The sequence below is a fragment of the Schistocerca serialis genome, chromosome 3, assembly GCF_023864345.2.
Source record: "Schistocerca serialis cubense isolate TAMUIC-IGC-003099 chromosome 3, iqSchSeri2.2, whole genome shotgun sequence".
NCBI classification, from domain to species: domain Eukaryota; kingdom Metazoa; phylum Arthropoda; class Insecta; order Orthoptera; family Acrididae; genus Schistocerca; species Schistocerca serialis.
This window is the reverse complement of record NC_064640.1, coordinates 974,283,191-974,296,991: the sequence shown is the minus strand read 5'-3', so window position 1 is coordinate 974,296,991 and position 13,801 is coordinate 974,283,191. Positions and strand designations below refer to the sequence as shown.

The window sequence follows — 13,801 nt, the reverse complement described above, 5'->3', positions numbered from 1 at the left end:
AGTGTGGGCTTCCTACTAGCAAATAGCTTGCAAGCAGCCGAGGTGGACACTTTCTCTTTGACCCGAATTTCTTGGATACAGCGTTCTTCCTTGTAGATGGGACAGTCGTGGGAGGACACTGCATGGTCACCATGACAGTCCACACAAAGAGGAGACGGAGGTGGACAGTCACCCTCATGGACATCCCTGCCACAAGTGACACATTTAGCCGCATTGGAACAAGACTGGCGAGCGTGATTAAAACGCTGACACTGGTAGCAGTGCGTAGGTCAGGACATAGAGGCGAACAGAAATAACCTCATAGCCCACTTTGATGCGCGACGGCAGCTGAACACTATCAAAGGTCAAGAAAAGTGTCCGGGTCGGTACAAGGTCATTGTTGACCTTTTTCATGACCCTACGGACAGCCGTCACGCCCCGCTCAGCGAGGAAAGACTGAATCTCCTCATCAGTCAATCCATCGAGTAATCTAGTATATACAACACCATGAGACGAATTCAAAGTACGGTGAGCCTCCACCCGGACAGGGAACGTGTACAGGAGTGTGGCCCGAAGCAGTTTTTGTGCCTGAAAGGCGCTCTCAGTTTTTAGTAACAAGGTACCATTACGCAACCTGGTACAACACTTGACCGATCCGGCTATGGCGAAAAAATCCTTTCCGTCCTCAGATCAAGAAACTACCACGAACTGTGGGGCAGGCGGTAGTACTTTTGTCACTGGTGGCTGGTCAAGTTTCCGTTTGTGGGCAGAAGTCGAGAGAGAAGAAGAAGAGAAATCCATTGCGGAGGAATCCCCCATGATTGCCAGTGTCTCCGATGGCACGCTCCTTCCTTGTGGGGACCCTCTCAGAGGGCACTCCCGCCTTAGGTGAATATTTACACCTCAGGTCACACCTCCCGAGAAACAGACGGAGGGACCAATCGGTATGGTCAGAAGGTATCAGTTCAGGCAATCACCCCTCCCTGGGCCTGGCCTTTACCAGGGGGTACGTGCGTGCCTTACTTGTCTACCCAGGGCGGGGAATTACGCGTTACCCCGTCACCGGCTACGCGTGCGAACGCGTGGGTCGGCCTTCAGGCGCGCACAGGGAGGAAGGAAGAAGAGGAAAAAGAAGAGAGAGAGGGAGAGAGAGGACAGACTGTCTCAAACGCCGAGACGGAGACCGAAGAAGGCAAAGAGAAGAAGGCAAGGAGAAGAAGGCAAGGAGAAGAAGGCAAGGAGAAGAAGGCAAGGAGAAGAAGGCAAGGAGAAGAAGGCAAGGAGAAGAAGGCAAGGAGAAGAAGGCAAGGAGAAGAAGGCAAGGAGAAGAAGGCAAGGGAAAGAGTAAGGAAGACAGTGAGATGGAGAAGAACAAAGAAAGGAACCAACAAAGGAAGGAAGAAACGAGAAGAAGTGAAAAACCAAAATGACCACAAATATAGGTCGTGGAACCGTCCGTCTCAGGACGCAGGCGCTAACTACCCCCTTGAGGGGGAGGGACTCCTTTTAGTCGCCTCTTACGACAGGCAGGAATACCTCGGGCCTATTCTAACCCTCGGACCCGCAGGGGGGCACACACCAAGTTGTGTGCATTGATAGCGAGAAGTCAAATTTGGTTTATGTTAGGCCTGGAGTGCTACAAGGATCGGTGTTCAGACCTTTATTGTTTTTATTACTAATCTGTGTTTATTTATAAATTCTCACATGACAACATCAGCAACATTGACTGGATATGCCAGTTGCTATTATAGCCGACCAACAGGCTACAACAGCGAAGCTGACAAGCTCGCACACTAACGCACAAAGAAACCGCCAACACCGCCCTACACTGTTAATCCAATATACAACCTATCAAGACACTAAATGATGATGAACCTAACTGTTACTGGTATGCTGACACTGACCGAGAAACTGCAGCCACCGAGAAACACCACTGCACAACATCAAAGGCATCTGCCTGCAAGATACTGTAAGGGGTCCGTAGGCCCTTACTATAAGTTTTGCGACAGCACAGGTCGACAGGACAGACAATCAATAGTGTGTGTCGGGTTGCGAGAGCGAGTGTTGAGATAGTAGAGTGTGGTACGCGCTGTGGCCCGAGCCGGGTGGAGGTCTGTTGCTGGAATGCAAGACCGTACCGACAAAGGGAGTGGCCATCGCCGTGGTTTAACCCCTTTCTGTTAGGAATATTCGGGAAAGTGAAAAAGTATAATTACTAGTGTGATTCAGTGATATTTTTGTGCCGATATTTGTAATTACGCGTCTACCGCGCCGGCATCATTTGGATTGCAGTGTTGGATTGCAGTGTTGGATTGTAGTGTTGGATTACAATGATTGAAATTGCGTGTGACGATAATGAATAACTAAAGGGCCTGTGCTGAGATTAGCCGTTATTAATTTTGTACGACGAAGGCAGTGGCTGTCTCCTTACTTTGTGTTTTTGTGATGAATATAGGTCATTGATTAATGAAGCTGTGTTGTTCTTCTTGGCACCAGACATTTCTTTATTACAGCATTTGAGAAGGACAAAATGGAATGTAACATCTCCGTAGCAGTCCAATCCGATTGCCAGCCCCATTAGGTACACGGTCACATTAATTATTATCTATTTGGGCTGCTATCAGATCCCGATCGAGAGGGATAAAAGTCAGTAGATTAAACCGGAGTGTTACAATACCCATTAGAATCAAAATCTAGCCTTGCGTGACCTGTTGCAGACAGCAAGAAAACTGCTACTGCTCGTAAAATCTGACCCAACTATCACAAAGGTTTCTTTCCCTTGGCTCTTGCCTTGGCATTTTTTTCCCTTTTGCCCTTCAAATCGCTACCCTTCGATCAACTTTCGACTCTATCTCCAGATGAGCGGATATGATTGGTTAATCATAACCAGACATATGCAAACATCGCAGTACCTACAAGGCCAACACAAAACATCTTTGCATATTGGTTAGTTTTCACTGAGTGAGGCCTCGCAGGATGTGGGTACTGCGATGTTTTCTTACTAAATGAAAGTAAAACACAGGTACTTAATTTTAGCCTCTAAGAGATTCCTAACCATCATGAATTAAAAACTACTAAACTTTTAGGTGTTCTTACTGACAATAAATTGGCCTGGAAACCACACATTAAAAATATATTTTCTAGACTTTTCAAGAGTTATTTATTTAACTACAAATTTATATCTAAAAACACAGATGATGTGACTTACCGAACGAAAGTGCTGGCAAGTCGATACACACACAAACAAACACAAACATACACATGAAATTCAAGCTTTCGCAACAAACTGTTGCCTCATCAGGAAAGAGGGAAGGAGAGGGAAAGACGAAAGGATGTGGGTTTTAAGGGAGAGGGTAAGGAGTCATTCCAATCCCCGGAGCGGAAAGACTTACCTTAGGGGGAAAAAAGGGGTATACACTCGCACACACACACATATCCATCCGCACATACACAGACATGTCTGCTGTGTCTGTGTGTGTGTGTGTGTGTGTGTGTGTGTGTGTGTGTGTGTGTGTGTGTGTGTGTGTGTGTGTGTGTGGGCGCGCGCGCGCGCGCGCGTGCGAGTGTATACCCCTTTTTTCCCCCTAAGGTAAGTCTTTCCGCTCCCGGGATTGGAATGACTCCTTACCCTCTCCCTTAAAACCCACATCCTTTCGTCTTTCCCTCTCCTTCCCTCTTTCCTGATGAGGCAACAGTTTGTTGTGAAAGCTTGAATTTCATGTGTATGTTTGTGTGTCTATCGACCTGCCAGCACTTTCGTTCGGAAAGTCACATCATCTGTGTTTTTAGATATATTTTTCCCACGTGGAATGTTTCCCTCTATTATATTCATAACTACAAATTTAAAAAGATATGTTCCAAATAACTATGCAAGATCACGAAATTTTGCTTTCTTCCAATGTATCATATCATACGGAATTTTTTCATGAGGTAGCAGTTGTTAAGCAAATGACATTTTATTGTTGCAGAAGAAAGTAATAAGAATAATAACAGATTCTGATAAAACAGAACATTGTAAACTTCTGTTCATTAAACTGGAATGTCTGACAACAGTAAACTTATTCATTTATAATGTTTTATTGTATGTTAGAAACAATGTTTCTAATTTCACACTGAGAACTGATGTACGTAGTTTTGACACTAGAAACAGCACACATGTAGACATACCATACCACACATCATCTAAATCACGTAACTCCTACCTAGCCTTTGGATTAAGGATGTTTAATAGGCCAAGGGTAGATTTTACAGAATTGCCTATAAATATTTTTAAAGCTAAATTGTATAAGCGGGTCGACGGAAGCGTTCGATTCCACCCGTCGGCTTTGACTCGTGACGTAAGGCTGTTGTGGTGTGTGATGTCACCACGGCGCGGAGTTTAGTTTGTGAGAGTGGCGTGTTTGTAGGTGTTGTTTTGATGTGATCGGTGGTGGTCTCCAGTGGTGTATTTGTATGTTAGGTGATGTTTTTGGTTTAGTGTGCCTGTCTGGCGTGTTTATAGGTGGCGTATTGTTGCAGTCGGTGGTTCTCTCTGGTGGTGTGTTTATGGGTAGCGTGTTATGTGGCATAGGGGGTTCACTTGTGTGGTAGCATTGCATGTGTGTAGTATCAGTGGTGACTGTGCCTTCAGTGGAATATATTTCAATGAATTAATGATTTTGGTTTTGTTTTGTTGACGTTACTGTAGTTTCTTTTCTGTTCATGTGTAAATTTTGGTAAATTTCTTTGCTTATGTCTTTGGTAGGTATGGATTTGACTGACAAGGTCAACAGTTTTTGGTTGTCTGCGATGATGGGGGACAGTGTGTTGTCTCTAATATAATTTCTTCAGCAATGCGGGCTGTTGGCTGAAGTCGTGAAGTGTTTAGTGTGTCGTGATGCAATGAGACTTACTAAAGTTTTGGCGTCTCTGACCAGGGATGGCTATATGTGGATATGTCGTAAGGATAACAGGTCAAGGGAAGTGTTTGATTGCAATTTTGATTTCCTAGAGAGAGAGAGAGAGAGAGAGAGAGAGAGAGAGAGAGAGAGAGAGAGTGAGTGAGTGTGTGTGTGTGTCTGTGTTTGTTTTTGTTTCTTTTTGTGTGGTAGGATTAAGTGTGGTGGTGGTGAAATTTCTGAGATTTATAGTGTGGTAGCAGTTGTTTCTGTCGACCAAGGGAAGTGATCGATTCCAGTGGATTTTGTGTGTAGTGGAAGTTGTGGGGTCTTGTCATTTTAGTGTTTTTTGTCGTTTGGGTTAGTGGCGTGTGTTTATATTTAATTGTCCCCACCCAAAAACCCCCAATTTCCTACACTTGTCCCATTCCCATTAGTTTGATTAAGTTTTTTGTGGAAGGTGTGTGTGTGTGTGTGTGTGTGTGTGTGTGTGTGTGTGTGTGTGTGTGTGTGTGTGTGTGTGTGTGTGTTTTTCGATGTATTTTCATGTTTGTTATGTTTACGTAATGAAGTCATAGGCGCCATATTGGAGTCATAGTGGACGGTCGTTTCCACCATATTTGTGATGTCATGGGTCAAAGCAGACGGGTGGAATCAGACGCTTCTGTATAAGCTACTAGTAAACAACCTCTTTACCCAGTTGACAAATGTTTTGGAAATGAAAATGCTGCTCTCTAACATATAATTTCTAGTTTTACCTATTTCATGTAAACTAAATTACATTGATATAGTAGTTCATATAGAAATGTACGCTTATGACTGTCTATTGCTGTAAGAGCTGAATGATAATAAATTATTATTATTATTATTATTCTTTTTTTCTCAGACATTATGTCTGGTCAAAAATGGAAAGTGACGCGGGCCTTCAAGTGTGACTTCCTTTTAACTGTGCGGTATATGTTATATTGCATTTAGGAACTTTCGGGTAATTGAACATGTATCAATAATTACGGATTTCTGTAGTTGTATATACAAGTCTGGATGTAGCTGTATTGCATTGATGTACTGGTGGATATTGTGTGGTATGACTCCTGTAGTTGATAGTGTAATTGGTATAATGTCAACTTTATCCTGATGCCACATGTCCTTGACTTCCTCAGCCAGTTGGATGTATTTTTCAATTTTTTCTCCTGTTTTCTTTCGTATATTTGTTGTATTGGGTATGGATATTTCAATTAGTTGTGTTAATTTCTTCTTTTAGTGGTGAGTATGATGTCAGGTTTGTTATGTGTTGTTGTTTTGTCTGTTATAATGGTTCTGTTCCAGTATAATTTGTATTCATCATTCTCCAGTACATTTTGTGGTGCATACTTGTATGTGGGAACATGTTGTTTTATAAGTTTATGTTGTAAGGCCAGCTGTTGATGTATTATTTTTGCTTCATTGTCATGTCTTCTGGGGTATTCTGTATTTGCTAGTATTTTACATCCGCATGTGATGTGATCTACTGTTTCTATTTGTTGTTTGCAAAGTCTGCATTTATTTGTTGTGGTATTGGGATCTTTAATAATATGCTTGCTGTAATATCTTGTGGTTATTGTTTGATCCTGTATTGCAATCATGAACCCTTCCGTCTCACTGTATATATTGCCTTTTCTTAGCCATGTGTTGGATGTGTCTTGATCGATGTGTGGCTGTGTTAGATGATACGGGTGCTTGCCATGTAGTGTTTTCTTTTTCCAATTTACTTTCTTCGTATCTGTTGATGTTATGTGATCTAAAGGGTTGTAGAAGTGGTTATGAAATTGCAGTGGTGTAGCCGATGTATTTATATGAGTGATCGCTTTGTGTATTTTGCTAGTTTCTGCTCGTTCTAGAAAGAATTTTCTTAAATTGTCTACCTGTCCATAATGTACGTTTTTTATATCGATAAATCGCCTTCCTCCTGCCTTTCTGCTTAATGTGAATCTTTCAGTTGCTGAATGTATGTGATGTATTCTATATTTGTGGCATTGTGATCGTGTAAGTGTATTGAGTGCTTCTAGGTCTGTGTTACTCCATTTCACTACTCCAAATGAGTAGGTCAATATTGGTATAGCATAAGTATTTATAGCTTTTGTCTTGTTTCTTGCTGTCAATTCTGTTTTCAGTATTTTTGTTAGTCTTTGTCTATATTTTTCTTTTAGTTCTTCTTTAATATTTGTATTATCTATTCCTATATTTGCCTGTATCCTAGATATTTATAGGCATCTGTTTCTTCCATCGCTTCTATGCAGTCGCTGTGGTTATCCAATATGTAATCTTCTTGTTTAGTGTGTTTTCCCTCGACAATGCTATTTTTCTTACATTTGTCTGTTCCAAAAGCCATATTTATATCATTGCTGAATACTTCTGTTATCTTTAGTAATTGGTTGAGTTGTTGATTTGTTGCTGCCAGTAGTTTTAGATCATCCATGTATAGCAAATGTGTGATTTTGTGTGGGTATGTTCCAGTAATATTGTATCCATAATTTGTATTATTTAGCATGTTGGATAGTGGGTTCAGAGCAAGGCTGAACCAGAAAGGACTTAATGAGTCTCCTTCGTATATTCCACGCTTAATCTGTATTGGCTGTGATGTGATATTATTTGAATTTATTTGGCTATTAAGTGTGGTTTTTCAATCTTTCATTACTATGTTTAGGAACTGTATCAATTTAGGATCTACTTTGTATATTTCCAAAATTTGTAGTAACCATGAGTGGGGTACACTATCAAAAGCTTTTTCGTAATCAATGTATGTGGAGTGTAGCGACCTTTGTTTAGTTTTAGCTTGATATTTCACCTCTGCATCTATTATCAGTTGCTCTTTACATCCTCGTGCTCCTTTGCAACAGCCTTTTTGTTCTTCATTTATAATTTTGTTCTGTGTTGTATGTGTCATTAATTTCTGTGTAATGACTGAAATTAATATTTTGTATATTGTTGGTAGGCATGTTATGGGGCGATATTTACCTGGGTTTGCTGTGTCTGCTTGTTCTTTAGGTATCAGATAAGTTATTCCATGTGCAAGTGTATCAGGGAATGTGTATGGGTCTGCAATGTAACTGTTAAATAATTTAGTTAGATGTGAATGTGTTGAGGTGAATTTCTTTAGCCAGAAATTTGCTATTTTATCTTTTCCAGGGGATTTCCAATTGTGAGTAGAATTAATTGCTTTGGTGACTTCATGTTGGAAAATTATCACTTCAGGCATTTGTGGTATCATCTTGTATGTATCTGTTTCTGCTTGTATCCACCGTGCATGCCTGTTATGTTGTACCGGGTTTGACCATATGTTGCTCCAGAAGTGTTCCATGTCTGTTATGTGTGGTGGATTGTCTGTTTTAATGTGTGTGTTATCTATTGTCTGGTAAAATTTCTTTTGGTTTGTGTTGAATGTTTGGTTTTGTTTCCTTCTATTTTCACTTTTTTTGTATCTTCTAAGTCGTTTGGCCAATGATAGTAATTTCTGCTTCTTTTCATCTAATTGCTCTATCGCTTCTTGTTGTGAGATTTTACCTAGCCTTTTTCGTTTTTTTCCTGACATTTCATTTCTTATAAATTGTGTTAGCTGTCTGATGTCTTTTCTCAGTTTTTCTATTCTGATCTGTAGCCTGTTTTGCCATGCTGGTTTTGTGGGTTTCTTCTGTGTGTTGGTTGGTTCTGATCTCTGCCTAGTGTGTATATTTAGTGTAGTGAGTGCTCCTATATAAACCAGTAGTTGTAACTCTTCCATAGTTGTGTTTTCATTTATTTTGTTGTGTATGATTGTGTTGATAGTTTTTATTGTTGTTTCGACTTGTGGGTTATTTGGTGGTCTATGCAAGAATGGTCTAATGTCTGTATTTGTGTCTTTGTATTCTATATATGTCAGCTGAATTTTTTCTTCTATATCTAACGTGTGTCACTTCGTGTTCTATTTGTGCTTGTTCTGGTGGCTGTCTTAAGATTTCGTTTTCCTCTGATTGTTTAATTGATGCGTGCTGTCCTTTGTTTGTTTGCTCTGCGATGTTTGAGTCCATTACTGTATTTTCTTCTTCTTCTGATTGCACATTATTTTGTTCCAGTATTTGTTGTACTTGTTGTTTGATGTTTTCTAATTCTGACTGGGGTATCCTGTTATTTGTTATTATTACACGGATCTGATCAGCTAGTCATTGTTCTGTTAAAAATTTTAATTCTGGGTATCTGATAATAAATGTTGTGTATACTTGTGATCTGTATCCAGTTGTGTTGGTTCCTAGGTTTGTTGCTTGGTAATAACAGAACATGAGGTGTCGATTAACTTCATCTGACCATCTCATCCTCTGTCTTTGTTTTCCTTCTAGGGTGGTTGCAGGAAGCATATCCTGCAAAACACCTCTATTTGGATTTGAATCATTTTCCAGTTGGCTAGCAGTGTCGTTACCATTGTGGGCGGGCATAGGGTTCAAGCGTCATCCCCGACCATGACGGCGCTTGTCCGAGGCTTCTTTAGTTCTGTCCTGAACCAACTAATCACACTAAAAGGGCGGTTAGCCCTATTAGTGGTTTGTTCTTTTTCGTCGCCTTTTACAACTGGCAGAACATACCGGAGGCCTATTCTTTTCCCGGGCCTCCACGGGATTTTTTATTATTATTTCACTGTTAGTTGTCTTTTCAGTGTAAAGAATTACAATAGATAACTTTGGTGCACAAAGGAGGTGATATATTCTTATTCTGTTACTGTAAATTAAAAACAAACTTCAGTGAAAAGTAAGAAAAGCAGCAAGCAATAATGAGAGACGTTAAGAACTTTGAATATATACCAGTATATGCTGATATAAAACCTCCACAAAGAAAAATTTCATAAAAAAAAATAAAAAATCAAATACAGAGATGGAAACTGCATTTTTAAAACACACACACCTTGCATATAACTGTTTTCCTTGATATCTTGATGCACAAATGAAATGAGTTCACTTAAAGGTGAGAGATATGATTTTTCTCCAAAGCACTTATTGTCATGTTTGTAAAACTGTGCACCATGTCTTTGTAATGATAGGACATCTGCCTTAGACGTCACAATGGCAAAGGATAGCCAAGCAGCATCATTCCAACTGGACCATGAAAGGAATTGTGAATCTGTAGGGGGCATATAGTTAATCTCAACATCTTTAAATTCACGTGATTGGTGGAAAATGTGTCTTGTGTACCAGATTTTGTAGAATTTGAAAGTCACATTCTGCTCAACTTGCAATTGTTCCCAAAAAGCATTTTCACGAGTTTCCATAGCAACAGTGCTCCATTTGCATTCATTGGAAGTCTCTTCATTAGAAAGGTGATAGTAACAATGACTAGAAATGCTTGTTTCAATTGGGTTTCTGAAACTGTCATTGTGCTGTACCTGTATTTCAAGAAACCTTCATGCAATTTTATGTGAATCTTCTTGTTATGAACCATAGTGGAAGGAGTCTTTAATTCCTTGCACAAAGTCTTGAAATATTATCATTTTCGTAAGATATCACTACTTCTTCTCCTCTGACAATTCCAGGTAACATCTTTTGACCACTCCTGCATTCTGGAGCAGCAATTACACCATGACTCTTTAATTGTTCTTTCTCCAAGTCCGATGTGCTCTAGGACACCAACAGTAGAAGTTACTCTGACAATACTCAATAAAGGTGGAGCAGATAATAAAAACTTGAAACTGTCCATTACGAGCCGAATTCTACATTTCTGAGTGAGGAGCTCCTTATATCGGAAAATTGGTTGCATTGTTCACAGGGCACTCCAGACAATACAGGGTGCTAATATGCTCTGCTTCTTCACAGATTAAATAACATTAAGGTTTCTCAGAACACAGGTACAGTATAGCAATGACATTTCCAGTAATATGATTGCACCACACATTACTACTCACTGCAATTAACACCTTTATAATAAAGAGACTTCCAACATATAAAAAAGGAACAGTGTCACAATGGGAGCTCATGAAATGGTCTGCAGAAAAGGTTGCAAGTCAGGCAGAACGTGGCTTTCAAATACAACAAAATCTGGCACACAGGACCCATTTCCCAGGCATCACATGAGTTTAAAGATGTTGAGATTAACTGCATGCCTACTGCTAATTTACAATTCCCTTCATGGCTAGCTTGGAATGATGCTGTTTGGGTCCCCTTCTCCAATGCTACATGTCAGGCAGATTCCCATCATTACAAAGACACAGTGAGGAGTTGTATAAACATGACAATAAGTGCTTCGGAAAAAAATAATATCTCTCACATTTAAGTGAACTCATTTTGCTTCTGCATCAAGATGTCGAGGAAAACAGTTACATGCAAAGTGGAAGGGTTTTAAAAGTTAGTTTCCTTCTTTATATTTGAATTTGTTTATCAAAATGTTTTTTGTAAAATTTTTATATCTGTACATATAAGTACATATTTAAAGTTATTACTGTGCCTCATTACTGCTTACACCATTTCTTATGTTTCATTTAACTTGTCTTTTTAAGTTGCAGTGACAGAATATGGATGTATCACCTCATTTGTGCACGCACATTGTCCCTTAATTCTTTACACAGGAAAGACACTTAACAGAGAAATACAACATACACACTGAGAAAAATGATTCATAACTGTTTTCAGCTGTAAATTGTTTACAGTTCTGATCTACAGGTCAATTTTTCAAGGAATACACGTTTTTATTATGAATGCCCTGTATTCTTCGCAGATAAGATTGCTGACAGATATATAAACATTTCAGCAAAAAATCATATTGTGATTCAATTATCTATGTACCCCACAGGACTTTGAAATTCGTCAAATTTGCCCTTTTTTTGTGATGGAGTCATCTTTAAGTGAAGGTAAGAACTACTAATTTCAATGCCAAAAGCTTGTCATTGTTATTTATACTTAATGCTAGCACTAAAGAGTTATAGTGCATAAGATGAAGTCTGCATTTTTTCCCTCTGTGAAGTTATAATTTTTAAAAAATCACACATGTAAAGCACATCACGGAGAAAGAGCAATTCTCAACGTTTTTCATAAAAAACAGAGATGTATCCTACTTTTTATGCAATATATCAACTTAATGACTCACACAGTACATGACTAAAATACTTGACATCTGTAGGTCACCTCATTACTGAATAGCAAGTGTTTGAGAATACGGAAACCGGTTCCTGACTAATGACTGGGTACCCACCCATGAATCTTCAAACCTGAATTTATCAAAAATGGTAAGAGTTAGAACAGTGCTATTTGGCAGTTTTACTACTGAGACATGTGGGCATCCATGTTCCAAATATGACTAAATTCTGAAATAGCCACATTTTCACCCCCTGTGAGATTACACGGAATGAACCATACTAGCTACTCGTAGGAATATGAGATCGGGGCATTACACATAAAAACATTTCTACATACCGAACAGCTTTTTGTATATGCACGACATGGCTCCTTCTGGGGTATACACAGCAATCTTGTATTCATCTCGGATTTCATATTTCAGGCCTCCTTCAGTCACTATTTTACATTTCACTGACTTTATATGATGCTCAAGTTCGTCGTCAGGAATACTGTCATTTAAGAGTTTCTTATTGCGAACGATGGTACAGGTGGCATTTCTAACAAGAGCTGCCTTCGCTGGGAGTCCAACAGTCTGAAACACATTCGATCTCTTAAATTTTGATCACGAAGCGGAATTACGGAACAGTGGTAAACCAAATAAATTAAGAAGTAACAGGCAATTTCAGCTTAGAGGGCACTATTCAAATAAACTGCTGCTTAGTACAAAATTTCCTTACCTCTTCACCGTCAACAAACGCGACTATTGCAGCCATTATTCTGTTGCCACTGTCGTCGGCTATAATATCAACTTTCCCATCCTGAGAAACAAAACGTAAAATAATGTCAAAGTTACATTGATATGATCTTATTAGAACGTTTCTCACGAATACATTCGAGCTAGAAGAATAATCGTTCATGACTTCACTTCTGGCACATTAGAAGTTCTCAGTGAACAACAAATATGAAAAACATTACCAACCTTACAATACGCCAAGCAGGCTGAAGAATTACCCACGTGAATGCCAAAAACACCAGCCATTTTGCTAGTCTTCGACGACAACAAACCGTACACGATGCGCGAACAACACACCACTGCCGCCAAAATTCAAATATTCACGCGTCTTTGTTTTCCTCTGCATAGCGTTCAAAGAAGTATTCTGCTGTGAAAGACGTAATCATGGATGTTAGAAGGGGAGATATGTCAGTCATAAAAATAAGAAATACGAAAATATTCAGTAATTAGTACGAATTTCATTTTTCCAGATGCCACTAGCGAAATAGCGCATTATTAAAGAAATAAAAATATCAATACTGAATTGTTAATTGAAAACATTTTCATAAAAAACAAAAATGAAATTGTGATCCATATTATCTTTCGCGTTTCATGGTGTTTTTTCTGTGTGGCTTAAAAATCTGATATTAGTTAATTGCAATGTGCGCAATTTTCCATCAACTCGTTTAGTATAATTAATTCTGTAAAGGAATGTCTGTCGGTAATAACGCGGATAAGTCAAGGCTGTGCATAAATAAGCCAAAATCGTTTTGCCTATTTATTTGTTATCATCTCACCAATATTAAAGAACAAAAGAGTGGGATCATGTAGAAATGTGTAATGAAAGAAGTCGGATATTTCCATATATGACGGACTTAATTAGTATTTGCATTTGTAATGGGTGAATTTTTCCCTGTTAACTCTTGTGATACCTGCGTATTACGAACGCGAGATCATTTTACTTTGCGTTCGCCTTTAGTATCCGAAAGATTTGCAGCTCCTGCTGGGTGATAAATTAGTGTTGTAGAAGCTGTTTAAAGTCATAGCAAACACCGCAGTACCTTGATCTCTGTTGTTAAACACTATTTGTATGTAATTTCGTCAGTGTCATTCCAACCCATCTT

General features: G+C 39.2%; 1 protein-coding gene across 2 annotated transcripts in view; it reads right to left on the bottom strand.

The window, feature by feature from the left end:
- The window catches only part of LOC126469632 (heat shock 70 kDa protein 14-like), a 145,724-nt gene extending 132,674 nt beyond the window's left edge, over positions 1-13,050 (bottom strand). The window contains exons 1-3 of one of the 2 annotated variants that reach the window (XM_050096759.1): positions 12,885-13,050; positions 12,643-12,723; positions 12,263-12,497 (exon numbers count right to left, since the gene is read on the bottom strand). In XM_050096759.1, coding sequence (XP_049952716.1) covers positions 12,263-12,497; positions 12,643-12,723; positions 12,885-12,944 — 376 coding nt within the window. In that variant the 5' untranslated portion in view covers positions 12,945-13,050. Of the gene's footprint in view, positions 1-12,262; positions 12,498-12,642; positions 12,841-12,884 lie in introns of those variants that run through there. The other variant, XM_050096758.1, reaches the window with a different exon arrangement.
- Between the last annotated feature and the right edge of the window lie 751 nt (positions 13,051-13,801).